Consider the following 25888-nt stretch of genomic DNA (forward strand, 5'->3'; position numbering starts at 1 on the left):
CCTGGTATAACCCAACAAAGCTTTCACGTATTGGAAACGCGGCCACTGCAGCGAGTGATCAATCACTTCAAGAAAAACTGTGGGCTAATAACAAAGCACGTGCAAATATACGGCCGCGTTAAATATCTACGGAAACCAGTCATAGTTACGGAACTTTCAGCCATCGATGACAAAGTGCGGAATGCCGCCCTTAAGCTGCCAAAAAACAAAAAACTGGACATATTCACTAATTGTTTAGCGGCTATCCAGGAACGAAAAACGTTCACAAGCAGATGAAAATCTGCGAGATGATGCCTAGCATGAATCGTAATATAGCGAGTAGCGTCAGAGTACATGAAATTCAAGGTTATGCTCCGACCACTCCCAATATTGCTGCTGCCGACCCGCAGGCACAGTGTCTTCCTAATACAGATGTCTCGTCTATTATCCTTTCACCTCAAAACCTAAACTCACTCGGTGCACGTAAAATTGTTCTCCGGCAGGATACACACACTCTTATCCCACATTGTGTCTACTCTCTCCCCTTCACCTTATTAGGCAGTAGGAAGTCGTGTTTACGGGGCTTCTTGCAGGAATGGACGTTACACCAAGTGCTGTTTCAATGTGTAACTGGTCACAGTTACCAGTGGAAGTGAGCGCTACGTGTCTGTACTAATCTTCTCCAGCAATTCAAACAGATGCATACATTTTTATCTGGACATGACAAGGGCTACTGTCGCCACACTCCTATCGCCTCGTGCAAGCTGGTCTTCGCTACAGGGACACAAATAGTTATGGCGGCTCCATACATGACAGCATATTCCTTAAGGCACTGTTTCACTTCATACACAGCACCGGCCTAACGGTGCACATTTACTACACATATGCACACAAAGTATTATACCTTGAGGGCAAGTCTATGTCGCAATAACAAAAGACAATATTCAGGCCATGTTTGTGATGGCCATTCTTTTGCGTACACACTGAAGCCAAACAGCAACATATAGAATAAGCAACTTCTAATAATAAGCAATGGTAAGATATGTACGCACAAGTCGAAGTCCCCGGGCCCGCTTAAGCATGACAGCGGCACCTGTTTGCGGGTCGTGGTAGAGGTTCCGTTCCATTCCTGATCCGTTCATCTGCAGAAAAGCGGCAGATATTGGTACCACTGGTATATCATAACATAAAATTGTTTGTGAAGCAAGATCCTCCGCGACTTGAGGGGGGATCGTAAATGAGTGTTCCGCCTCTTTGTGCGACTAATATCATATTTCTGAAGTATCACATTTAGGCTGTTTTGTACATTGGTTATAAAATAACGGGAATTAATGCCGAGTTACAAATGAGACCTTGACGGACTCTAGAAATAAGCGCAATAACCAAAATTTAAATTTCGGAATGTTATACAATTACAATGTTCAACAAGTAGGAGGTACTCTGCGAACGAATGAAACGTGGGGGAGGGGGTAAGGTATTAAAAAAATTCGATAATCCTATTGACCGCAACGTTGACCTTAAAAAGGCAATGACATCTTTATTTGCATTGCAGCAGCCCATTCTCCTACTTGGCGGGCGCCATTCCTGTTATTTGTGAACAATAAATACTGCAGAATACAGTGACATTATTTTATTCGTGCGACAACCTCAAGTTGACTCTCCTTACAAACGATAAGAAATTATAGGCACATGCAAGCAGCATTCCCTCAACAACAACAACAACAACAACAACAACAACAACAATAATAATAATAATAATAATAATAATAATAATAATAATAATAATAATAATAATAATAATAATAATAATAATAATAATAGGTAGGGTGTTACGTCCAAAAAACAGATATGATTATGAGAGACGTGGAGGGTTCCGGAAGTTTCGACCACCTGGAGTTATTTGACATGCCCCGACATCGTGTAGTACTTCGGCCTCTACGCATTTCACCTCCATCAAAATGTGACCGCCGCGGCCGAGCAACTTTTATCCACTGCTCCACGGCGGTGCACCGTGTTTCTTGGACGACAGTGCTTGATGTCGTCAAATGTCCCTTGACAGCCCTGAACTTTCTAGCCAGCTCAAGAACGTTTTGATACCTGCTACGCACTGCTCCAATCTTGCACGTGGCCCACAGTGGAGTTCGTGCCACGACTTGAGTGCCTATGTAAGCTTGAATGGCGTTTACTTGTATTGAAATTTCACGCATAGTCTCGTAGACTATTGAAAGACTAGTCTTACGTAGTGAAATGTTCTCCGGTTGTCTTCCAACGTTGTGACTTCGAGTCTTTTCAGGAACACGGACGTCTTTCTCAGACTCAAAGTCTGACCAGAACGAATGGCAACGAGCAGTTGTCCACTGTCACTTCGTTCGGCTATGATCTCAGGGAACACGACTGTCGCCACTGGAGACCCTGTGCAAAAGAAACTGGCTAATTAGGAGCAGGTCAGTTTAAGTTCACATTCTCACATTTACTGTGTCTGACATGTCATTTATTTTAAAGAGACCATAACAAACGTCCTCACTGAGTCATCACATACACGGCCAAGTCGAAGATCTTTTTAACAAAAAATTGATTTTCACTTGCTTTTCTAAGTGTCCGATTGATTGCAGAACATTTGGAATAAAGGTTCTGCTCTTGCGTTGTCGTGTATTTTTAAAGATGTGGTAGTTGATGTAACGTAACTGCAGCGGGCTTATGAGGAAGAAACGCTGAAAGAAGTGCTTTCTCACAACACACCTACAAGGTGCTGCGAGGCTCGTCCGCTTATTTAGCTTATCTTATTTATCCGATTTCAAAGAAATCGTTGCTCTTCTGAATAAAAGACCGTACCTGTAGTTCGCTGATATGGGCACAATGATGTATACACATAAAATACGTGAAGCCGTAAGAAAAAAAATGCATATCGGTAAAATGATAAAGTGCAAATGCATGGAACAAACATGGCTTCTACATTTGAAATCTTGACCACTTGCAAACCCACCACGGGGGTCAAAGGGGTATGGTACTCGACGGCTGATCTGAACTTCGTCGAATTTTATTCCGGTCGCGGCGGCCGCATTTTGATGGAAGTGAAATGCTGGAGGCTCGAGTACTTAGATTTATTTTACAATACTACAGTATCGAATTCTCGACTGCAAATTGAGTTGCTGAGCCAAAAACGCAGACATCCAAATGTAAAACCTGAAGAAAGAATTGATATCAGCCAACCAGAACAGACCAGAGAAAGAGGAACCGAAATTCAATAATTTAGTCATAAGCTGGCTTTTCACTATAAAAAAATAGATTCGCAAAAGCTAAGCTAAGCTAAAAAACATTTCTTTTTCTCAAAAGGTTCAAGATACCTAGGGCCATCATATTAAAGTCTCAACTCCAGATGGTGGTGGTGGTGGTGGTGGTGCAGCAGGCGGGGTCAGCCTGGCCTGAATGGGCGGCAATTGTTCCGCCTGAGCATCTCCTGAATTTGGAAAATGTCACCACGTGTGAGACAGCCCAGTGTCTCGCAGGAAGACCAACAAAAATCGTTGCACGTTTCTCCTAGTTGCCGCGGGTCCTTCAGGAAAGATGACGTCATCAACTGTCCAGTGCCTATGACAGCCGTTTCGCAATGTGCGGATCATCGCTGCTCTTTGCGCATCAAACTGTGGGCAAAGCCAAATGAAATGTTCAATATCCCCGATGTCACCACGGAAGGCACAGAACGGGGAAGCGTATCTCCCAGTCTTGAATGACCAGGCCGGGGTGTATGCGGAGAAGGTTATTATGCGGTACAACCGCGTCACTTGTTCACGAGAAAGTCCATGAATTACACATGCTTGGTGTGGAAGACCTAAAAATATTCACCCACAGTACACAGTAACTATGACGTGCCCTTAATGATATAGTTATTATTGTGCAACGCTTGGTAAAATGTTGGGAGTGTTTCAACGACGTGTTATTACAAATATAATGTAGTAGAAAAAATGAGGCGGGTCTCCTTCTTGTACGTGAAAAGCCTTTTTAAAAAGTGGTCGTCAGTGTGCATGGGCTTTATATGAAGTTTTCTGGTTACAGAAGTTTTGCACTAGACCCTGTATTTTGTAAGGTGCCTTGAATTACCAGATTACCAATCATCATCAGCAGCAGCTGCTGCTGCTGCTGCTAATGATTAACCCATTAACCGTTCAACTTGATCGGTTTCTATGTTAAATAAGTTATTCTTTCAACTTCGTATCAAATTTTTGGCTGCTAAAAAGTGCGTATGGGTAGACAAAAGAAAATTGAAGCGTATATAGGTCAAATTTGCGGAACGAAGTTTATGATCTATAACCTATTCATCTCTTTCGCGATTCACGATCGTCGAAAAACTGGCGAGTATAACACTTCAAGCCGTCAAAGTAAAATGTGATATCTGAATAATTAGCGTCTGACTAGGTGTACGATTACGAAAGGCGTCCCTTTAATGTGAGTGCACGGCAACGGTCGCGTCATCATCACTGAAAAACAATTTTTAAACACAAGTCACAAAAAAAACTGTAGTGGTAAAATAAAATAAATTGCCAAGCACGTTCCCTCATCAGCGAAGTGACACATGAAAAATATAGCTTAAAAACGGATGGTTATAGTCCCAAATACTCATGGGGACAGGCCTTGAGAGGATGAGCCAAATGGTGTTGGAAGAGCTCGGCAAGGACGAGCTGTGCTCGCCCAAAACGGTTGAGCGTTCAACATGTTCTTGATCCTAGCTTGCGAAATGATGCTCGGCTACTTATCACTCACAATCTCCGCTTCCTTTAAAGTACCGCCTGACAATATCACGCAAGCTACTCAGGAAGGTTCACAACGCACAATTTGTTTAGTGATACCGCCGCCTCTTACCCAAGGATGTGTATGGTGAATATAGCAGTTGTAAATAGGCAATCAAATTCAGTAAGCTGCTTACAAGTCCCTTCTGCATGTTTAAAAGACGAAATTCAAACGTCCAGAAAAAGTGACATTTGTCGGGGTTCTTATAAAGACTACTCGGAACTGCACCCAAGTTTAGGAGACAAATGTGGACAACTACGATTCCAAGGTGTCCCTGACCTTAAGTCACATTTTCCTTTCCGTATGTGGCTTTCCATCTGATTTTAGGACACATAATTTCAATTGGCTGAATGGCTCAGCAAAGAGCATCTCTTATTTCATGTTTTCCATATAGGTCGGTGAACGATATTTCAATGTTCGTGGTTTAAAACTTGAATCACAAAGTACACAGTCACAGAACGCTTCCCCGGAATCCTAAGAAAATGGTGTGAGCGTGAAGAGGCATTTTACAATCACTTGTGTATATTAACACTGTGTAACCTTTGTACTATTTACAAGAAAGTTCGTTCTGATTTTGAGAAAAAATATGAGTCCAATCTATGTCGCCTTTACTTTGGCTGTGCGATGTTAACGTTGTCAGATTCTATCACTTATTTCAACATGTCTGCTGCTATCAGACTATTTTCTTCCCTGTGCATTCATGGATTTTAATGTGGGTTTTACTTATACTTACACTGGTTACGCTTAGTTGTTCATTTGTTCACCGATATTTAAAGAGTCGTTATTAGTACTCGCATAAAAGTTTTTAGTGAACCTACTGGTTTCTTTTAACACAACTTACGCATTACTGTACATAACTAGACTTAAGTAACAATATTGGAAGTGCTGCTAGACGGTGCTTGTTGATTCTTGAATAAAAACAGCGCACACATAACTTTCAAAGAAAAATAGACAGATAATGCACGCAAGGCTACTAAAAGTAAGTCCCTTGAATATACGTAACAACGGCACATTGGTGAAACTATATCCGCACGAAATACTATACTCTATGTGGTAACATTATAAATAATATTATCAGGGTTTCGAGTACTACAACCTCGACATGAATATGTGAGACGTCGTAGTGGAGGACTCCGGAAATTTTGACCATCTGGTGCTCTTTAGCGGGCACTGACATTGAACTGTACATGGGCCTCTACCACTCCGCCAATATCGAAGCCACGACATGATCGCATTTACTCTTTACAGCCTACTATATTAGTTTTTCTTCTCTTTCAGCCACGGGGAAAGAAAATTCACTACATGCTAAATGAGAATGACAGCCGACGACTTGCTGCCTCTAGATAACAGGCCTTACAATGCTCCCTGGAAAAAAGATGTAAATGTGAGGCGGAAACACATAGAGGTTAACTCTGTGTGAGGTGTAGTTTGAATATCTTCATTAGTGGCACAAGTAGTGAGTGACACTATCTGCTTTTAGTCTGTTGTTTTTTTTTTTTTTTACACTGGCCTGTCATGTGCAGGTGCGAGTACTCTGGAAACCACGTCTCCCTGGAAATAGATATTTAAGTTAGGCCGAAAGGCAGGGAGGTGAGTTTCGAAGATCTTTATTAGTGGAACGAGTATCGAGCGATACTTATCGACTATTTCTCCAGATTTCCCAGGGGGATCGCAGGTGTGAGTTCTCTGGAAACCACGACGAAACTTGGGAAAACATATTGCCGCGACATGTTGCCGGAATTCAAACAACGGGCCCATCACCACATGCACAGAACACGCATGCGCGCTTTGTTGAGCCCCGCAGAAATGATGCTGGCACGAGCAAAAAGTTTCCTAATATTAACCAGATGGTACTAGCTTTGCGATTATTCAGCGACCATGGCAATGATGGGTAGTACACGGATTTGCCTCATCTTTGTACTTGCGAGTGGTGAATGGCACTTGTGGCTTCATTTATTGTTGTGTTTCGCTTTTTTTTTTAGAAGGAAAGAGCGAACGCTTTTGAAGTTCGTGACCTGGTTCGAAAAAGTAAGCCTAAAACAATAAGGTGGTGGAGCGCAACTGCTGAACAATTGTTCATTTTCGTTTTGTGAGAAAACAGCTTCAAGCCACGCGAACACACACTGAGCCAGAAGTACAAAGATTAGAAAAATCCGTCTACTACCCATCATTTTCATGCTAGCTCAAGCGCCAAGCGTTACATCTTCCATAGACACTATAGCGCCAGAGTTCTCTCCAGTGTGTATTTAGGAACACTTATGGACTGGACCCGGCTTATATGCGCCACGCAATCGGGACATCTCGCGCAGAGGAAGAAGTCGGCTGAAGTACATCCATAGAGGCACATCTTCGGTGTTCGACTGACGCGTATACACGACCACAGTCACTTTTAGTTGTGGACACAGGTTCATTCTCTTATAAATACGTTACTCTAATGCCCTGAGTGCTCCAACATCGCTACAATAGAAAGGTGTTGAAATTGGTTAAACTAATGCATGGGCTAGTTGGAACATAGTCCTCACAATCAGCGCGCAAAAAGGACAAAAACCACAAGAAATTGCACAACATAACCGCTGTGCAACAAATGAGAGTTTAATTGGAGAAACGTGTCTTATATAAGCAAACATGAAGGCATAAAGAAGTTAGACCCCCCCCCCCCCCCAAGCACGTCATCAAGTAGGCTGTAGATATGAAATCTCGGCATCTGTTAGAGCGATTGAAGGTTGGGTCACGCGGCTGCGCAGCTGAGGGCCCAGGTTTTTTTTTTTATACCTTCATGTTTGCATATATATGACACGTTTATTCCATTAAACGTTCAGTCGCATGAAACTCTATCTAAGGCATGTGCGGTTGGATATCAAGTTAGGTATAGTTAGCATTTATCTCAACTAACACTAATAGACAAATATCCTTAAGCATTACTGAATGGGTAAATAGTACTTCGTTTTTTTTTCTGGACTTGGCTTTACTGGCCTCAAAGGGAATTCGACTGATTGATTGGCCATGACTCGGTTTAACATAGTAGGCCATTATGCACGGCTATACTAAATGACACCATGATCACTTACGTCTAATTAGCTTTGGCTATACTTACCTTTGCTGATCTGGGCTTAACTTCACTTAACGTGAAAACAGTGAACTGAACTAGGCCTAAATAATTATCATCGTTATCAGCCTGACTACGCCCAATGCTGGGCAAAGGCGTCTTCGATACACCGCCACTCAACTCGGTTCTGTGCGCGGCTACCACTTTATACCCCCAAACTTCGGCATCTCATCTGTCCACCTAACTTTATGTCTCCCCCTTACCCACTTGCCTTCAGTACAAATCCAGTCTGTTACCTTTGATGACCAGTGGTTATCCTGCCTACGCGCTACGATCCCGGCCCACGTCCATTTCTTCTTCTTGATTTCAAATATGATATCCTTAACCCCAGTTTGTTCCTTGATCCACTCGGCTCTCGCCTTGTCTCTTAAGGTTACCCCTATCATTTTCCGTTCTATCGCTCGCTGCGTCGTCCTAAATTCAAGCTGAACCGTCACCCCCGGAAGCTTTTCAGGCCTGCGCGTCACGTGACGTGACGTCGACGACGTCACATCGCGCCGGCCGGCCGGCCGCCCTTCGCTGGGTGGCTGCGCCAGCCGCGAGCGCCCTTCACGCCTACCGACTCCGGCGAGGTGCCTTGACACCATGTCCGCACGATTTATCAAGGTATCCATTGATTGTATGGTTTAACGCGCCGACGCAACGCAGGCGATGAAGCGCGCCGTAGGGGAGAGCTCAGGATCAAGTTTTACTACCTGGGAATCTTTATTGTGTGCCGAAATCTCGTACACACGGGCGTTTTTGCTTTTCGCCTCCATCAGAAATGCGGCCGCCGCAGCCGGGTATCGAAACTGCGCCCTAGTGCTCAGCAGCGCTACGCCTTAGCCACTGAGCCACCGTTGCGGGGGAACTTATCAAGGTATCAAGAAATAATGAATATCGTGAATGGAATAATGCGTATTTATTCATCACAGCCAGACGCCGTCTGTACAAATATCACAGTGCACATTGTTCTCGGTCCAGGCAGACGACAGGCAACACAAGATGTTGCCCTTAATGCTGAAAATATGCCAAAAGTACAAAACACCATATCTTGCCACATAAAACTCAGGAAACAAAACAGATTGTAACAGCAAAAACATCCCCGAGCTTTGGAACAGAAAAAGCACACTTTCATTTAAATTGTAGGTTAGAGGAAAACATACCATTCGTTTATCATAGTAGCAGTAGCAACACAAGGTATCAGGTTCAAACACTTGCCAAAAAATACAATACAAAAGAACACTGGTGACTAAATTGTGGTCCACAGCATGATAAATGACAGAAAGAAAAGTAATTGTACTGCCACAGGTAGGTGCATGTCCTAGGGAAAAAATCAAACAAAAATCTAAGAAAAAAACAAATCACAGTGCACAACATGTCTGTACACAGAGTGCACAAGGAAAGTGTACACAGCTTAGGTACCAAAACGGACTGTACAACTGCTACAGTGGGTACCGAGGCAGTTCGAGTTAAAAAAAAAGAAAAAAGTACAGCACCTTTAAAAGCTAACAACTTGTAAAGAGATACAAAACTGGAAACAAGGCTCAAACAAGGGAATGTATTGCTTGAGCCAGGTGGCAATAAGTGCAGCGCTCCTCAGACAGCATCGACAGGTTGTTCAAAATTTCCAACAAGGAACTTACTTTTTGAACTGAGTCTGGTACAACAGCGCTACCAAGGTTCTTGATTGGTGAACCTTGATAGCAGGCAAAGACTTCAAGGTTTGCAAACACGGTCAATGACGCATTCAAACAAGGTTCACGATAGTCGATAATGTTCAAAAACATGGAGCACTCTTCTTTATGAATCACAGTCCACTTTGGAGACACTGACACCCCTTGCAGGCGAGCCCTTAGTTCTTCGAGGGACGAAAACCGGTCTCGTTTTTGCTCCGCTTCATATGACGCCAGCGACTTTTCTACAGCACGGGCGAGTTGGGAGGCTTCTTGTCGGCTCCTCTTGGCGTCAGGGGTTTCTCTCGTGCTCTGGTCTCGTACTGATAGGTAGGACGGACAGCCGGAAAATACCGTTGGGACAGATCCAGGACGCAACCGTGGTACTGGGAGTGCAACTTCAATAACTCTCCCTGTCCTTGGATCCGTCTACGATGTCTTCTCAATGCATGAAGCGTCGAAATGATTCGCGCACACCTGCAAAAACGTTTCAAGAACGTCTGAGACGCCACTTCTCAAAAGAAAAAAATGCGCTCCCGTTTGCATGACCGCGTTTACAGTCCGTGTAGCTAAAACAAAGTCTACCTACGTTTCGCAAGCATCTAAATAAAAGCGCTGCGTTAAGCGGTACAAGCAACATGAAAGGAAACACGGGAGCGTGATGTCACCGCACTCCACGAAGCGCTTCCACCGAGAGCTTGCAAGAATGGACGACACCACGGCACTGTTAGTGAACAAAGCGCAGCTGACCACCCTTGCTGCGAACGCTGCTGGCGTCAGCGCTTCGCGAGGCCCGGCGGCCACACGCTCAAGTATTTGCCATCATAGGTGATTTCTACCCGAACAAGCAACGACAAGCTAAGAACAGGAGCATCTCAAATTCTTACCTTAGTGCACGAAGTCGGCACGAAGTCCTTCCTAGGAATGGCGCGTAGCCATTGTTTGAGAGCGTCGGCGTCTTTAGGGAAGGAAAACACTTGTATCTTCTTTCCTGTTTTGTAGTTGCCGGTGCATCCGGGTACACAACACTTATTCGGCATTGGCGCATCACTCCAGCATCACGCACGGAAACGAAATTGCCGCAAAACAACAACGGAAAGCAACAAACGTGAAACACCGTCAACAACACGCCGCCGAACCGTCACCACCGCCGCCCGCGCTGCGCTCGCTGCCGCTGCGGCTTCCCCGAGAGTCGGCCGGCCGGAAATGACGTCAAATTGCTGGGCGCAGGCCTGAAAAGATTTTCCGGGGGTGACGGCTGAACCCTCTTTGTAGGCCCTATTAGAATCAGCCTGATTTACCTATTCTATCCTACTAATGCTTGGCTTTGTTACGTGGTGCAATGCTCAACTAGGCTTGATTAGTTTATACTACGCCTACTTCGCCTCAACTACGCTCACCGAAGTTTAGCTTGGCGGAAATTGAACTCAAGAAAGGCAAACCGGGTTAAGAAATCATCATTTTGTATGCTTGACTTTATTGGGTTATATGTAGCTTAGTTGGGCTATAATTAAACAGTGCAAGAAACAGCGCGAGACTGACGCTTCAACACCCTCCTCCAATGGCGCTCTACCACGCAGCCGCTAGTATATATATATATATATATATATATATATATATATATATATATGAAAGAACAGCACAGATTCGACGGAGCGAAGAAAGTGGTATCTATTTCTTTGGCCACAAACGCCGTAACCCGTCATAAAGAGCGACGGGAGGGGCATGCCCACCGCAGCAGGTGCCACGCCAGTAGATGGTGCGTTGATGCATTCTGCAACGGGATCTCGTGGTCTACACACTTTTTCTCCCGCCTGTAGACGAGCCTTCAGCGTTTGTACTTCTAACGAAAATGCGGCCGCCACGGCCGGGATTTTATCCGGTGACTTGTGGGTCAGCATTCGAGCAGCACAGCCACAGTGGCGAGTAACCATAGCTCTAAATTGCCGACCTCATTTCAGTCATTCGGGAAAGCAGCATCAATGTGTTTCGCACATCCCAACGCAATATGCGCTTCGAGAATGGCGCATAATATATGGGAAAGGCCTTCTTTCAAATGGCAACATTCGCCATTCGCTGACGTTCTGCTATCGACCCCCCTGTTCTTGCTCCAAACTCCTTCACGGTTTTGGCCCTCGCGGGAGAATAAGAGACTGATTTTGTTACACGGCCCCTCTAAGTTTGATATCCCTGCTTCATAACGAACCAACCAAAGAAAACAAAACAAAAAATCACCGCCCAAGCACTCCGTACAAATGGTTAGCCAGCGAAAGCTTGAACATGCGGCCCTGGTGTCTAGAAGTGGCTTTAACCCAAGGAGGTTTTAAAAAAATTGCTGGAGTGGAAGCTCCCGCAATGCTTTGCCACCAGACGTGAAGACAGCTTTTGCCCTTCGATTGATATGTGGGGTTTAACGTCCCAAAACCACTATATGATTATGAGAGACGCCGTAGTGGAGGGCTCCGGAAATTTAGACCACCTGGGGTTCTTTAACGTGCACCCGAATCTGAGCTCAAGGGCCTACAACATTTCCGCCTCCATCGGAAATGCAGCCGCCGCAGCCGGGATTCGAACCCGCGCCCTGCGGGTCAGCAGCCGAGTACCTTAGCCACTAGACCACCGCGGCGGGGCAGCTTTTGCCCTTTAAAATCTCAGAAACATACTATTTTTTTTTGGTGGTGCCCACATAGACATCAAATGGCTTTGATTTGTTAGTCTAAATGCTACGTTACTTATAAATTAAAAGATGGATGTTTCCGAAGAAATAATCTGACTTAATCTTGTTTCTGAAGAAATGACCTGACTAAATTATGTGACCTAATCTCCAATGAAATTTGCTTTTATTTCGAGGATATATTTCGAGGTTATAACCTAAGAAAACTAGTAACACAAGGACGCACATTAAGCACTATCTCACCCTAAAAGGTTGCCACATTAAGCTCATTGGGTGTGCGAGGAAAACGCTCCTTCTCAATCACCGAACGCCAACAGTAATCATGCCTCTAGTAAGATGGCTGCCGCAGCCGCCCTCTTACGGTTGGCACGGCTTTACTCGTGGGCAAGAATTTCTACTCCAGCAATTCTTTTCTAAACCTCCTTGATTCAACCAGATGTGGCATTGAATCCTTCCGAAATTATTGGTTACATGTTCATGCTTCATAATGAGACACATGAGACATTTGGCTCGTGTTTACAGTGTTCACTGTCGGCGATCTTCTGGAGTTGTCCGTGGCACACCCATATGGAATGTTTCAGGGGAGAAACTGATGCGCACACCCTTTGCGCCACGACTGCGACTAAATGAACGACGTCATTCACAACGCAATCAATGGCGTGTGTGCTTGAGTATGGCACTGCGAATGACCTGAGTGATAACGCAGCCAACGGAGACTGCTCGTGACACTATTGCCAGATGGCTTTCCGTTACTCATAGCTTTCTCTGTACAAGAAGGGAGTGTGGGAAGTAGGAGGGTTTTGCTCCGAAATTGTTGGCATGGAATCATCAGTCCACTGACTGCCTTTGAGTGAGCCGTTACTCACAGGGCCATCACGCCATGCAGCGAAAATAACAAAAGGCTCGCTGTCTTTGTTACAATTACAATGATTTACTGTACGTTAACCAAAGCTAAAATATACACGGATGATAATCACTTACCGGTCGAAAAACCATTCAGCTGACTCCCGACGTGCTATGTAAAAGGCAGGCGAAAATGACGATGTACTCAGATGCACGTGTTCCGTTTTGCATAATACTGACAAGGTATTTTGCTTCGGTGAAGTAGCAGCTTTGTCAAGTCCGGCAAAGTACATGAACATGTTCGAACGCATCTGCTCCATCCATTAATAAAGCACCTGCATAACTCCAACGAGAACAAAAGGGGCAATTTACGAGCATGCCATGCATGCGTAAGCTGCGCACATACCATGCACAGCAGCAGAAATCTTCAACTGGAGAGCTCGAGCGGCAACGTTTTTGTACGCCAACGCCATAAGACGGAGTCAAGTTGCAAACAGGGTAAGCGCATGCCCACAAAGCTCACTCAGCTGGGCCCATCGTTTGCTGAGCTGTTCCTTCTTTCAGACGTGAACCCATAGCAGTGCATTTCAACCGGACTACGTTCTACAATATTTATCTCATCAATGCGTGCTTGTGGCGTATCTTTAGATGTTACGGTCATGACTTATCACTGCGACGTTCATCTTCGAAAAATAGCATGTGAGTAAGGCTATTCAGCAACTCATGCTATCTGTCGGTCTGAGATGCGCTAATGTGGGGTGATATCCTTCTCTAGGAAGAGCCAAGCACACCACGGGCCAACTTAGCAGGCTTTGTGGCCATGCGCTTACCCTCGCCCTCTTTGTAACTCGGCTCCATTACGATGCTGAAGTAAATAAAAGACCACGATGTGAGGGCAACAAAACATGACACCCCCTTTTTTTCTTTGTAAAACAGGGCGCCCCCTTTTTTTTCTTTGTGGTTGCCTGTCTCTCTTGATCCAATCTTGCGGTTCTTTGTAACTGTGAACATGATGTAGCTATGCATATGATTGATTGATATGTGGGGTTTAACGTCCCAAAACCACCCTATGATTATGAGAGACGCTGTAGTGGAGGGCTCCAGAAATTTTCACCACCTGGGGTTCTTTAAATTTGAGCACATGGCCCTACAACATATCCGCCTCTATCGTAAATGCAGCCACCGCAGCCGGGATTTGATCCCGTGACCTGCGGGTCAGCAGCCGAGTACCTTAGCCACTAGTCCACCGCGAAGGGGCGTACCTATGTATATATCATTGAATGGAAAATTGAATACAAAAGTAGAACGCAAAGCCTGGGAATAAACTGGGACAGAAATGATGCCCGTCGTCGTAACGTCAGTCACACCTCTCCAGCGCAACGACACCGGCTCTAGCAGAGATTAAAGAAATGAAAGGACTGTCTCACTGACGGAACTGAGCCACGCCTGAGAATGAAGCAAAGTGCATGTCGGAAATGACGAGGGCATCGCTGTTAGTCGTTTGAGTGACACAGGGTAGATTATCGTGACTCACAAGAGTCAGTCGGTCCTACTTTGACCTTTTAGATGCCATGCAAGCGACCGCAGCACCGTTTTTTCTTTAAGTAAACATCTGTGTTGTCCTGGCGTAAAGAGCAGTCCTGGCCACAAGCGCAAACAAACGCTGCCATTTGGAAAAAGGACTTTTTTATATCTAGTAAGTGGGTCGTTTCTTCTGAAGGAGATTTGACGTCAGGTTTCCGGAGACATGTCGATAGTGACCTCCTGAAGTACCTGAAATATGGACACTGGTTCTGAAGTCTTAACTCATTGGACAGACGTGGGGGGGACGCAAAACAAAAATACTTAAGGCCAGGCAGGTCTACGGTGCTCGGTAATTTACTAATAAATATAAAAGTTATGGCACAAAGACAGTCATGTGCAGGCTGTGCCGCAAGCAAGAGGTGAGCTGGCCACGTATTTGCAGCCACTGCTGTAAATTGCAGTGAAATCACTGCATTAGTTGGTTAATGTACAGACGGGTCCACAACTAAAGGGAACACCTGTGTGAGCAGCATGTTTACATTTCGCGATCTTACGGAATCATAGCGTCTTAGATATGCATAAGGCTATATACTGGTGGTTAAAAGTTCCGACTCCTCTTGAGAGACTATTGATCTGTATGAATATTGTTTCTTAATCCACTTGCCCTTAGAGGGCCAAAAATATTGATGGTGTGCATTCGAGTGTTCTCTTTAACAGTGCCCCATACTGCACATTTGCATCGTTTATTCCTGTCCCCGCTTTCGCTTCAACACTTCTTTGCCCCTTTCGTATAGACGAAAAACTTCTAGCTCAAGCCGACCATTCTGCCTTTTTATCAATTATCGCTCTCTTTACCTCTGGCTGCATTCCTACGGAAATATCAATACGAGGGACTACGACATGTGCTGCACCTTGAACGCAGATGTTACCGAACCACAAAATCAGTGGTGTACCAAGAAAAAGGGGGAGGGGGGTCGAACCTTTTACACAAGCGCACACATGAACATACATGTATGGTTGAATCCTCCCCCCCCCCAAAAAAAAAAAAAAATCCTGGCTACGCCTCTGTATGAATCGCCGGTCACTTCTGTTATTTTGAAAAGTGCTGTGAAATCTAGACCAAACGAAAAATAAGTCATACTTGTTTGATACGCGATATTTAACGTCTCAAACCCACCTTATCAGAGACGCCGAAGTGGAGGGCTCGGGAAATTTAGACCACTTGGGGTTTTCTAACTTGCACCGAAATCCGAGCCTACAACATTTTTGCCTCCATCGAAAATGCAGCCACCGCAGCCGGGATTCGATCATGCGACCTGTGGGTCAGCAGCCAAGTACTTTAGCCACTAGGCCACCGCAATAAGTCATACTTTACTACTATTTTTCAGATAGCCACGTATTTATTGTGAAACACAAAAAAGAACACAGATAAAATTTGACGTCTTGAAACCCAAAATATTGCTAGGCCTACTAAACAATGCCGGGAATATCAGATGTAACATTGCATGCTGAAGTGCTGCGAAATTGTCTGCATGCGTTTTTTTTTTTTCGCGCACTGCTTCTCTTTCATTATTCAGATAATGTCCTTCGAAGAAGACGTTCCCAGATAAATCAAAGCAATTAGATGCCTGTAAGTCGAGCAATCCGTCATCCCAGCCGGCACACTTGGTATTCCGGGATTTTTAAAAAGCTCTACTTGAAATCAGAAAGTGCCAGCCATGTTGCCATTCGAGAAAATATATATAAGCCTAAATTTTTCTTTTTCTTTTTACGTTGCAGTGTACACTGATTGCTTCAAATTTTAATGTTTATGCAAAAAAATACATTTTGTGTTTACGATGAAACATCAATGTTGGCAAAAAAAAACAGCGCGTATGAAGATATAAAAGTTCGAGCATCAACCGAACACCAGCACTTTTCGCAACCAGCACGATTGAAAGAGATCAGCTGTTACCGTCTCACATAAGACTACAGTGGCTAGAAAAAGTTCCATATTATAGTGACTAGAAACCTTTCTAGCCATTATAACAAGACCTCTCACGCAGCTTTCTCGACAGGCTTTCGCTTGATGTCTATGTCGTTGTCCTGTTCCGGGAGTTGCGCGAACGGTGGCCGAAGCGGGGAGCTCAGCAGCGGATTTCCGGGCCGCTTGCGACGGTTGAAGTTGAACAGGGGTTCCCTGTTTCCGAATAGGCTCAGCAGCAGTCCTGGCCGCCTACGGTGAGCGGCATCCAGCTGCAAGTTGAAGATGGCTGGCACGTTGAGTCCCAGGCCCGTGCCAGCGGGTCCAGTGAGTAACCGCATGTTGAAAATGTAAGGTATGGCAATGCCTAGGTTGAACGGGAGCAAAGGATGACGAACTCGTGTAATACCGGTCTTCTTTGGAGGTACCGCCGTCTTTTTTGTTTCTTTGTCGCACGGTGGTGACGTCGGGAGTGCTTCGGCCCTTGTGTCACCGCTTTCTTGGTCAGCTACGACTGGCTTCGTCGTGACCTCATCGCCTAGTACCTGCAAAACATACGACGGAAATCAGTCACGTGTAATCCGCTGGTTAGGTGGGCAATTTGGTTTTACGCGATGAGTACCAGAACTTTTGTGGGCCACAGGCACGATATGACTGTGAGGCATGTGGTATAGTGAAGTACTCCAGAAATTTCGACCATCTGGTGTCCTTTGACGTGCACTGGCATTGCATTGTACCGGGGCATCTAGCATGCCTCCACCAAAAGTCAACCGCTGCGCCAAGAAATCGAACCCACGACCTTCGGCTCAGCAGCCGATCACCGTAACCACTACAGCTCCATGGCGGACGATTTAAGGGAAACGGCCCAGTGGCCTCAGCCCAGCGGGAGATAGGCCGGCGCACGAAGGGGGAAGATGGGGCGCCACTACCCTCCCTCTATACTAAGCCGGAGTGAAGGACTCGCTATTCAAGAACTGCAAATTATCAATCAAGTGTGCGGCTTATCTTCATGCAAGATATCAAAACCACAAAAAAAAATATCATATCAGGAAAGAATAAGAATCGTTTTTCAATTATATGCTAGAGGCTCTTTCGAAATGGTCCGCACCGCTCTATATATCGCTTTCGGACAGGCCGTAAAGCATGATTTCCGCTATCGCGGTCACCTAAGCTCAAATATTTGATGAAAACTGAACGCAAGCCAATATTACGCAACAGTTGGGCCGTATGTGGAAACTGCTTCTCTGGCATGTTGCAGAGATTGCGAAAGAAATATTTCGCATGCACCCGTAAGTGCGCTTAGTCTGGTATCCCCATAAATTATGCTCGCATTCTAATACTCTTTTGTGCTTTTGAAAGCTGAAATGACTAGTCATCCAGTGAGTATCGCGACATTTTATACCATCCAGGGTCGGGTCCAGAAAAACAAATAATTTCGTTATCGCGAAAAACATTTAGATAATCTAAACTCACGCTTGCAATCTTTCTTGTAGTACAAATAACAATGCTCTCGCACAGGATGCTTCGTGATACTGCGTTTAAACGGCTAACGGTGCAATCTAACGGAAACGTTCTGAGAACATAAGATAGATATCAGATGGAAGAGACTAAACTGGATTTGTTTTGGAAATGGTAGTTTTCCGCAGTAGCCGCTCAGTGACTTTTCGCTTAATTAACTGCAGCCGCATTGTAGAAAGTCCAAAATGAATTGGCCTGTAGATACTTAGCGCAATATGTTTGCAACCCGGCCCCATAAAGCGAAGTCTCCAGCATTACGTAAAGTGGCAATATTACTGGAAATAATCACCTGCCTATAGATATATGGAAATATTATGATTATTCCAGAGCAATGCATTCATGCGCTTCACTATCCCTTAAATCAACGCATGCGCAAGCACATATAATACAGTAGTCTTGGCACGAATAGCTCCAATAAATTAATCGATGTGAGAACCCTTGTTTGCGCATTGAATATGATCGTCAAAGATTTATTCTAAAGCTCTTTTAATTAAAAGTACACCAAGAATGCGGAAGGTATACCGTTACATCTTCTTAGCGGCAACTCCTGCGCAGAGCGGAATACGCTTTGAAATGAATCTTGAAAAAGAGTGCAGGAACGCCTTTAGTGGCTACGGCACCTCGCTGATGGAACAAAAGAAAGATGCCTGTGGTGCTGACCTGAACCAGGAGAACGGCCGCTGCAACGAGGAGCAGCCACGAAGCTGAGCGTGCTGAAACCGGCTGCATCTTGCGAGTGTCCCTGCGGCGAGTGTTCAAGCCGGCAGCAAGAACGGGAGACTCCGAAGCGGGTGTGGTGGGGTCTGTGGACGTATCGAAGCGAGGGTGTTTTTCGCGGGGGGTGGCACCGCTTCCGAAAAAGCTACAAACCGGCTCTGCTCGCCTTACCCTCGGCAGCTCCTCCTCGCCTGGCCCCCCTCCCCAAAACACCATCCACCGGGCTTCGTCACCAAATAGATCAGCCGCACTAACTGCACTGCTGGCGTGCACGTCAAGCGATGCCCCCCCATCCCCTCTCATCTATCCTCCTCAGCCTTCCCCTCACCTTCTCGCAGCCACTAACAACACACCTTGACCTCAGTCCCGACCACCGAGACTGGTGTAGCCAGGCGCTTTTGCTTCCATCGCTGGGCCGGTCAATGCAAAAATAAACACTGCGCTGTTTGTCCCTTCACTCGGGCGACAGTTGGAAGAGTGTTATCATTCAAAACCAGAGAGTAGGAAAAAAAAGAAAAGGAAGATATTACTACGAAGGGGTTCTGCTGGTAAACAAGTCGGCTGGTTAGTAGGGTTCGGAAACACACCTGCCACCGTAACTGTTTACGAATCTTGGAGCAAGTTTCTGCTCTCTCAACGAGCCGTGGTTTTCAGCCCGACGGCAAGGCGCGTGGCCTTGGGAATAAATTTGAATGAAGAGCCATGTTTTCGTGCTTGATTTGAATCTGCGGAGTGACTCAAGAAATGTAGCACGCCCGTTTGTAGCTAATCTCCGAACCTGTAAGAGTGAGAGCGTGTGTCGAGCTGCGTGCCAGGTTATGCACCCGCATGTCTTTCAGACGCACGTAGGATAAAGACATGAATCCACCACTGGCTGTATTCGTCCACATATTCACAGTGTCAAACTCGACGGCGTTAGGCTGGTACGATGTGAATAAACACCGCTCCGTGGTGCAAGAACTTTAGCTGCGAAGAGCGAATGTCGTAAGGTAACGGCGCCGCAAAGGTTCAAGCAAAAGTGACGAAAGCTGGACTTCAATAATCTTTTGAAAAAACAAAAAGGAAATATCCAATTAAAATATATATTGATTCTGCTTGCGAACCAAACGCACGACCAGCATTAAGGTGCACCACATAGTGGTGAACACCACTTCAATTTAGACAGCCTTGGATAATGAAACTTGGCAAAGGAAAACGACTGATGTAACGTGTATAGGACACGCAACCGACGTGATGCCGGAGGCAGTAATAGTAAAGCGTAGGAACAGCCTAAGGTCACGTAGAGTCACGTAATGATTACGATGGTCAAGGAAACACAGCCGAGGGCGCCAGAGAGCTACGAGGTGCTATAATGAATTTGAGTAGTTCTCCGGCATAAAATTAAATAGGCTGGTGCAAGTCAGAGCCGAATGTAAATCATTGGGAAAGGTATTTCCTTTGATCCAAACATGTACTATGCCAAATAAGAACTTGTTCAAGATCGACGTACCAGCGCAAATGCACGAAACACTTAAAAAACACACACAGCGTTGTGTGTGTGTTTGTTTCCTAAGTTTTTCTTCTTCTGGCACTCTTAAATCTATTTTAATCATTAACCAACTCACCCAAGCAACAGTTTTAGCAAAGAACTTCTTGTTGGGCGAGTTGATGATCCCATGACATCAAGAGTTCTGTGCTAAAGAAGACAAGTGCATGTCTCCCCTCCCCCATTTTGCTTTCCTATAATATGCATGACTATATCATACTAGAAGATGTGTAGCACTCTTCCTTACTCTCACTTCTCTTTTCCAACCTGTTGCTATATTACAGAGAAAGTTGTTAAGCGATCACAACTCGGGTCACGCGCAGTTGTCCGCCGCTGCCACCGGTGTCCGTAACCAGATTATGCAAAATTAGAAAAACGAAAACCTAGCACCCATGACACAGTGGGGTTCGAGCACGGGACCACTTGGTGCCAGCCAAGTATTCTACCACTGAGCTATGTCTGCCTGCAGTGCCTAGAAATGTTTCTAGACACTGTACTATGCCGATGCTTGTGACTTGGCAAACTTTCCTTAGGCAGGCTTGATGTCGGTAAAGCAATCGCGTTAATACGACTTTCATAAAGCGTTTTAAAACAGCGAAAGAAGGACCAGTCGTCGCACAATGAGAATAGCGTAACAAGTGGGTCGTGCAATGTTCCAACCCACTACAAGAGATCGTTCTTGTTCACCTATTAACTGAGGCGTATACCCACTTCAGGCATAATTACTCATCGTTAGGAATTATGCCTTCAGGCATAATTCTTAACTGCTGCAAGCAAGTGTGCTTGCAGCAGTTACTTAATGAGTGTTTAAAAAAGGCTCTGAAACACCACCTTTCTAGCTTTCGCTGTGACTGTGCTGCGCCTTCTGCGCAGGACTGGCGTTTCTTTATATAATTAAGACTACTAGATGAACGTGATACATAGTGACCGTTTCTGAGATCAAGTAGATTACGTCCGACTTTGTGCAGCATCACGTACAATTGAAATCACAACGGTATTGGGTGTTTCATTGCGGCCATTAGCTGAGCACCCTAACATGTTATCTCTGTATCTACAAGCAATGCATGTTATCATATCTATATCATAAGATTACGGATTTAGTGAGCACGACACTATTGGGAAAAAGTAATAGGAACCCACTGTTATTCAATGAACAAGCAAATTGACCTTTCCATAAAGAGGTTAATATGTCTTACGAAATAAAAATGCTTCGAAGGAACTTCGGTAGAAGCTGTCAAAGCCACTGTTTCTAATATTGCATCTAAAAACCTGTGATTACTATCGGGAGAAAATCATGATGCAGATGCGCAAAATATTGCCATACCCAGTGCGAGGACGCCTGCATCTCAGCGCTGTTATGAACACAGCCATCATCTCCCGTCCTAAGAGAAAGAACAGTTCCTTTCAGCGTACAAGGGGTCACCCTTCTTGCAACGAAAATCACCGGCGAAACCAGGCGTAAGGCTTGCAACCTTGTTGCACATTACCTTGCGACTCCAGCATCCGCACTGCACGAAACATCAGATTATAGGCAGGAGCTGCCTGCTCGATAAGTCTTCCTAGCGGTGCAGCCTGTATAGGGTATGTTCGATTCTGCCTTAAACTTACAGGCGAACGCGGGAAGAATTACGCCTAAAGTCACCATGTGTGCACCCCCGTCCAGCTGCCGAGCCTAGGCCGACATCGAATAGCCACGTGGCTAACGCGTACGAACTCTCACTACCCAGGGTGCCGTACGTCATGGCCGGTGAAGCGTCGTCACTGCAGAACGGCTTCCGAAAGATGATCGGATGCAGCTGGACATGGTCATCCTTGAAATAGAGAAAGTGCACGGTGCATCTCATTTCCATGTCCAGGAAAGAGTCTTTGGCTCTCCTGACGCTGCGATAACAACGTGCAGCCAGTCGCATGTTGTTCATTATGTCGTCGCTCATCTGGGGAAATTTCTCGAACTCCCGATTGATTGCCCCTGCGTCGGATCTGGTCATGGCAAATAGGCGGTCGACGAGGCCGGGCACCAGAAATGTAGTACCTCGTACACTACAGCGTGTCGCCCAGCAGTTGTCGCATTAGCTCTGTCTCGGTAGGCAATCTCTATACTTTGTCCCACGTCCTCAGTATGCCCGAGGACTTCAGCTCTTACTGCATTCCTCCCATATCTCACATGTGTGTAAGAGGTTCTTAAAAGAGAGAAAGGAAGATAAAAGTGAGCCCCGTAACTGTCTGCATCATAGTGCGACACCTCAACAGTGGTTCACGAGGGATGCGGGTAAGGAGGGATTAAAAGAGACAGGGATAGAGACAGGAGCGGAGACAGAGAGACCCCCATACAGAAGGAAGGAGGATATCGGAAAGATGGGCACTGTCGCAGGAATCCAGGAAAAGGGCACAACTGAGCGAAAGCTTCATGGCGTCAGGATATGGTGAAGTGCGAGCCGGTCGGCCAGAGCTGCGCTGTCGCCAGAGATCGCGGCGGCACAAACGGTGAGCACGAAATCCAGCGAGCGAGTCCTATCTCACATACATAACCAGCCACATGTGCAGGTTGGTCAGTTTAGCGCAGAGAACGGTTTGACCATGTGTGGATTCCTCGTCGGTAGTGAAGAGCCGGTAAATGGGCTCATAAGTAATGCCAGCGCATGCGAGAAGCCCGGCCAGTGTAATATGCCAAGTCGCTTTCACATTCGCCATCTGCGAAACCGAAAATTCTCATGAAAATGGAACGTTTTTGATATCAACTAGACAGCTTTCGCCAAAGTAGACATTAAGCACGTCGCTGATCTCTCGCACTCACGAGTCGTGTGGCTTCTCACTACCCTGCTGGATAGAAGATTTCGTTCAAGGTATAGCATTCTCAGCGTTGCTTCCCTCGAGCGAGTCAAACTCGATCTCGAGTGCCTATAACCCGTAGCTCTCAATCTTCATGTGATCATCGTAAGACAGCGCTGACTCGTATCCAAGTCGCGCGGAAGCTTGAACCGCGGCTTCGAAGAAAGTCTCGTATAGTTGTTCATCGTCAGCCAGACGCTCGGTTTTCTTGTGTTGTTCGACTAGGTACCGAAAAAAAAAGAGGGGGTAAAACTTTGAGCCTTCCTGTAGACGAGATTTCGAGCAGCAGGATACTTCTACATCTCCACACGGCTGACACGGTGAAGAAGATGCGCACTACGTTGGAATAGTTTCTTTATTGTGGCCACAGTACGCCGAATTCATGTGGAAGCGCCCTGACTTGTTCCACATTTTTCTTACCATCGGTGTAGACTTTCGTGCAAGAGCGAGAAAGCGCAGCTGCATTCTGTATTGCTGTCCTGCCAGATTGCGCGATCGCCATGTCCTAAATAATCAAAGCCGCAGCCACCACGAATCTAGAGAAAATCGGAAGCAAAAGTAACAACGTGTTACTCCATCTTTGTCATATAAACGCAAGTTTTCAGTCCTGAAGGGGAATGCCATGCTATAAAATTAGCTCCCACGTTCCCAAATGGCTCGGCTGGTGCTCGCTAGAGTTTTCTGACCACCTACGTAAAGTGTTACAAAAAAACATTACTAGAAGAAAGTATCTTGCGGAAACAGTTGCCTTCTGTTTGTGAGCCGCTCGGGAAAGGGCGTCAATGTAAAGACGTCTTGTTTTTCTCTTCACTGTATCTGCGCTCTAGATATTGGCAAGTACCAATGGCCGAGCCAGACCGTCCAAAAACGGCGTCTGTGACTCCTAACAGCTTATATGAAATTAATGTAATTCATGCCCATCGGTCTTTGCAATGCACCGGCGACTTTGGAAAGATTGATGAACAGTGTCCTCAGGGGACTTAAATGGCACATTTGCCCTTGCTGTTTGGATGACATAGTGGTATTTTCCGCAAATTTTAAAACTCATCTCTCCCGTCTGGAACAAGTTCTCCATTGCCTTACGGCAGGCGAGTTGCAACTGAACTTAAAGAAATATCATTTTCGCGCCCGCAAACTCGCTATTTTTGGCCACGTCGTCTCAAAAGAAGGATTATCGCCAGACCCTGCCCAACTGCGTGCCATTGTCCAGTACCCCAAGCCTACTCATCTATAGGAGCTCCTTAGCTTCGTAAGCTTGTGCTCGTCTTTTCGGCGTTTCATCCGCGATTCTGCCTCTATATAATCACCCCCCTGACAGCTTCTTTCCAGTAGCGCGGACCTCTCGCGCTGGAATTCTCGTTGCGATGACGCATTGACGACGCTGCGCCGGCTACTCACGTCTCCGCCAGTTCTCCGCCACGTCAATCCCAATGCACTCCCTGAAATTCACACGAATGCTGGCGGTGTCGGCCTCAGTGCCATTCTCGCTCAACGCAAAGATGGCTGCGATGAATAGGCTGTCGCCAATGCCAGCCGTACCCTACCGAAGGTAGAGTCCAACCATTCCGCCACGGAAAAGAAGTGCTTGGCTATCATTTGGGTTATAGAAAAATTTCGCACTTACCTTAACGGACCTCAGTTTGATGTTGTCGCAGATCACCATGCCTTATGCTGGCTAGCATCCATGAAAGACTTTACTGGCCGCCTCGCTCGTTGGGCTTTACGCCTTCAGGAATACGACATCCATGTTGTTTATCGCTCAAGACGCAGACATTCAGACGCTGATGTCCTATCCAGTTATCCACTGCCTCCTGACCTTGCCTGCTTACCAACTGCCATCTGCGATTGGTCATCGTTGAGCATCACCGACATGCCCGCCAAGCAGCGCAAGAATCCCTGGATCAATTCTCTGCTCGACGTCCTTTCTCACAGTTCGTCAGAATCGACTTCACGCTCCCTCGCTCGTCAAGCAAGACACTTTGCTGTCCGTGAAGGCTTGTTGTATCGCCGCAATTGTCTAACGAATGACCGTAGGTGGCTCCTTGTCATGCCCCGTCATTTGCGCTCGGACATCTGTGCTGCCTTTCACAGTGACACCCAGTGTGGCCACGCTGGAGTATTCAACACTTACTCTCGCCTTTGTCTAAGATACTACTGGCGCGGCATGTATCGGCACGTTCGGGGAACGCCACAAGACGCCTTTTCACAGCCCTGCTAGCTCTTTGCAGCCCTTAACAGCGAGACCATTCGACCGCATCGGAATTGATATTTATGGTCTTCTACCCAACATTCTTCGAGGCAACCGGTGGATTATCATCGCCGTCGATCATTTGACACGCTACGCTGAAACATGTGCGCTGCCTGCCACCACTGCGAAAGACGTTGTTTATTTTCTTCTGCACCATGGATCAGGTTTTGCGACGTGGTGCACCTCGTGACTTACTGAGTGACCGTGCACGCATGTTTCTCTCGAACGCCTGACGATAGTTATAGCGTGAGAACAAAACGACGATACAGAGACAAGAAGGACACGAAAGGCATGAGCTGCCACACTTCCACACTTCTCGAACGCCGTCGACAAGCTGCTCAAGGAATGTCGCATTGTCCATCTTAAAACCTCGGCATACCATCCTCAAACCAATGGCATGACAGAACGCTTTAATTCTGCCCTTGGAGATATACTTGTCAAGTACGCGTCTGACGACCTCACTAATTGGCAACAAGTGCTCCCTTTTGTCGCGTACGACTCTGCGCCACAAACAACCACTGG

The 25888-nt window shown here is 45.9% G+C and overlaps 2 protein-coding genes across 4 annotated transcripts in view; both read right to left on the bottom strand.

Moving 5' to 3' along the window:
* Positions 1-13312, bottom strand: part of LOC119172125 (venom metalloproteinase antarease-like TtrivMP_A) — a 42512-nt gene extending 29200 nt beyond the window's left edge. For 2 of the 3 annotated variants that reach the window (XM_075892940.1, XM_037423126.2), the window contains exons 1-3: positions 4837-4982; positions 2219-2391; positions 1032-1121 (exon numbers count right to left, since the gene is read on the bottom strand). In XM_075892940.1, coding sequence (XP_075749055.1) covers positions 1032-1121; positions 2219-2391; positions 4837-4915 — 342 coding nt within the window. In that variant the 5' untranslated portion in view covers positions 4916-4982. Of the gene's footprint in view, positions 1-1031; positions 1122-2218; positions 2392-4836; positions 4983-13180 lie in introns of those variants that run through there. The other variant, XM_075892941.1, reaches the window with a different exon arrangement.
* Positions 13313-15946: 2634 nt separating this feature from the next.
* LOC119172737 (uncharacterized) lies at positions 15947-19018 on the bottom strand. The gene is made up of 2 exons (XM_037423884.2): positions 18708-19018; positions 15947-17074 (listed from the first exon to the last, which is right to left on the bottom strand). The coding sequence occupies exons 1-2, from the start codon at positions 18978-18980 to the stop codon at positions 16604-16606; spliced, it is 744 nt and encodes a 247-aa protein (XP_037279781.2). The 5' UTR covers positions 18981-19018; the 3' UTR covers positions 15947-16603.
* Positions 19019-25888: the final 6870 nt, after the last annotated feature.

The sequence above is a fragment of the Rhipicephalus microplus genome, chromosome 4, assembly GCF_043290135.1.
Source record: "Rhipicephalus microplus isolate Deutch F79 chromosome 4, USDA_Rmic, whole genome shotgun sequence".
Taxonomy (NCBI): Eukaryota; Metazoa; Arthropoda; class Arachnida; order Ixodida; family Ixodidae; genus Rhipicephalus; species Rhipicephalus microplus.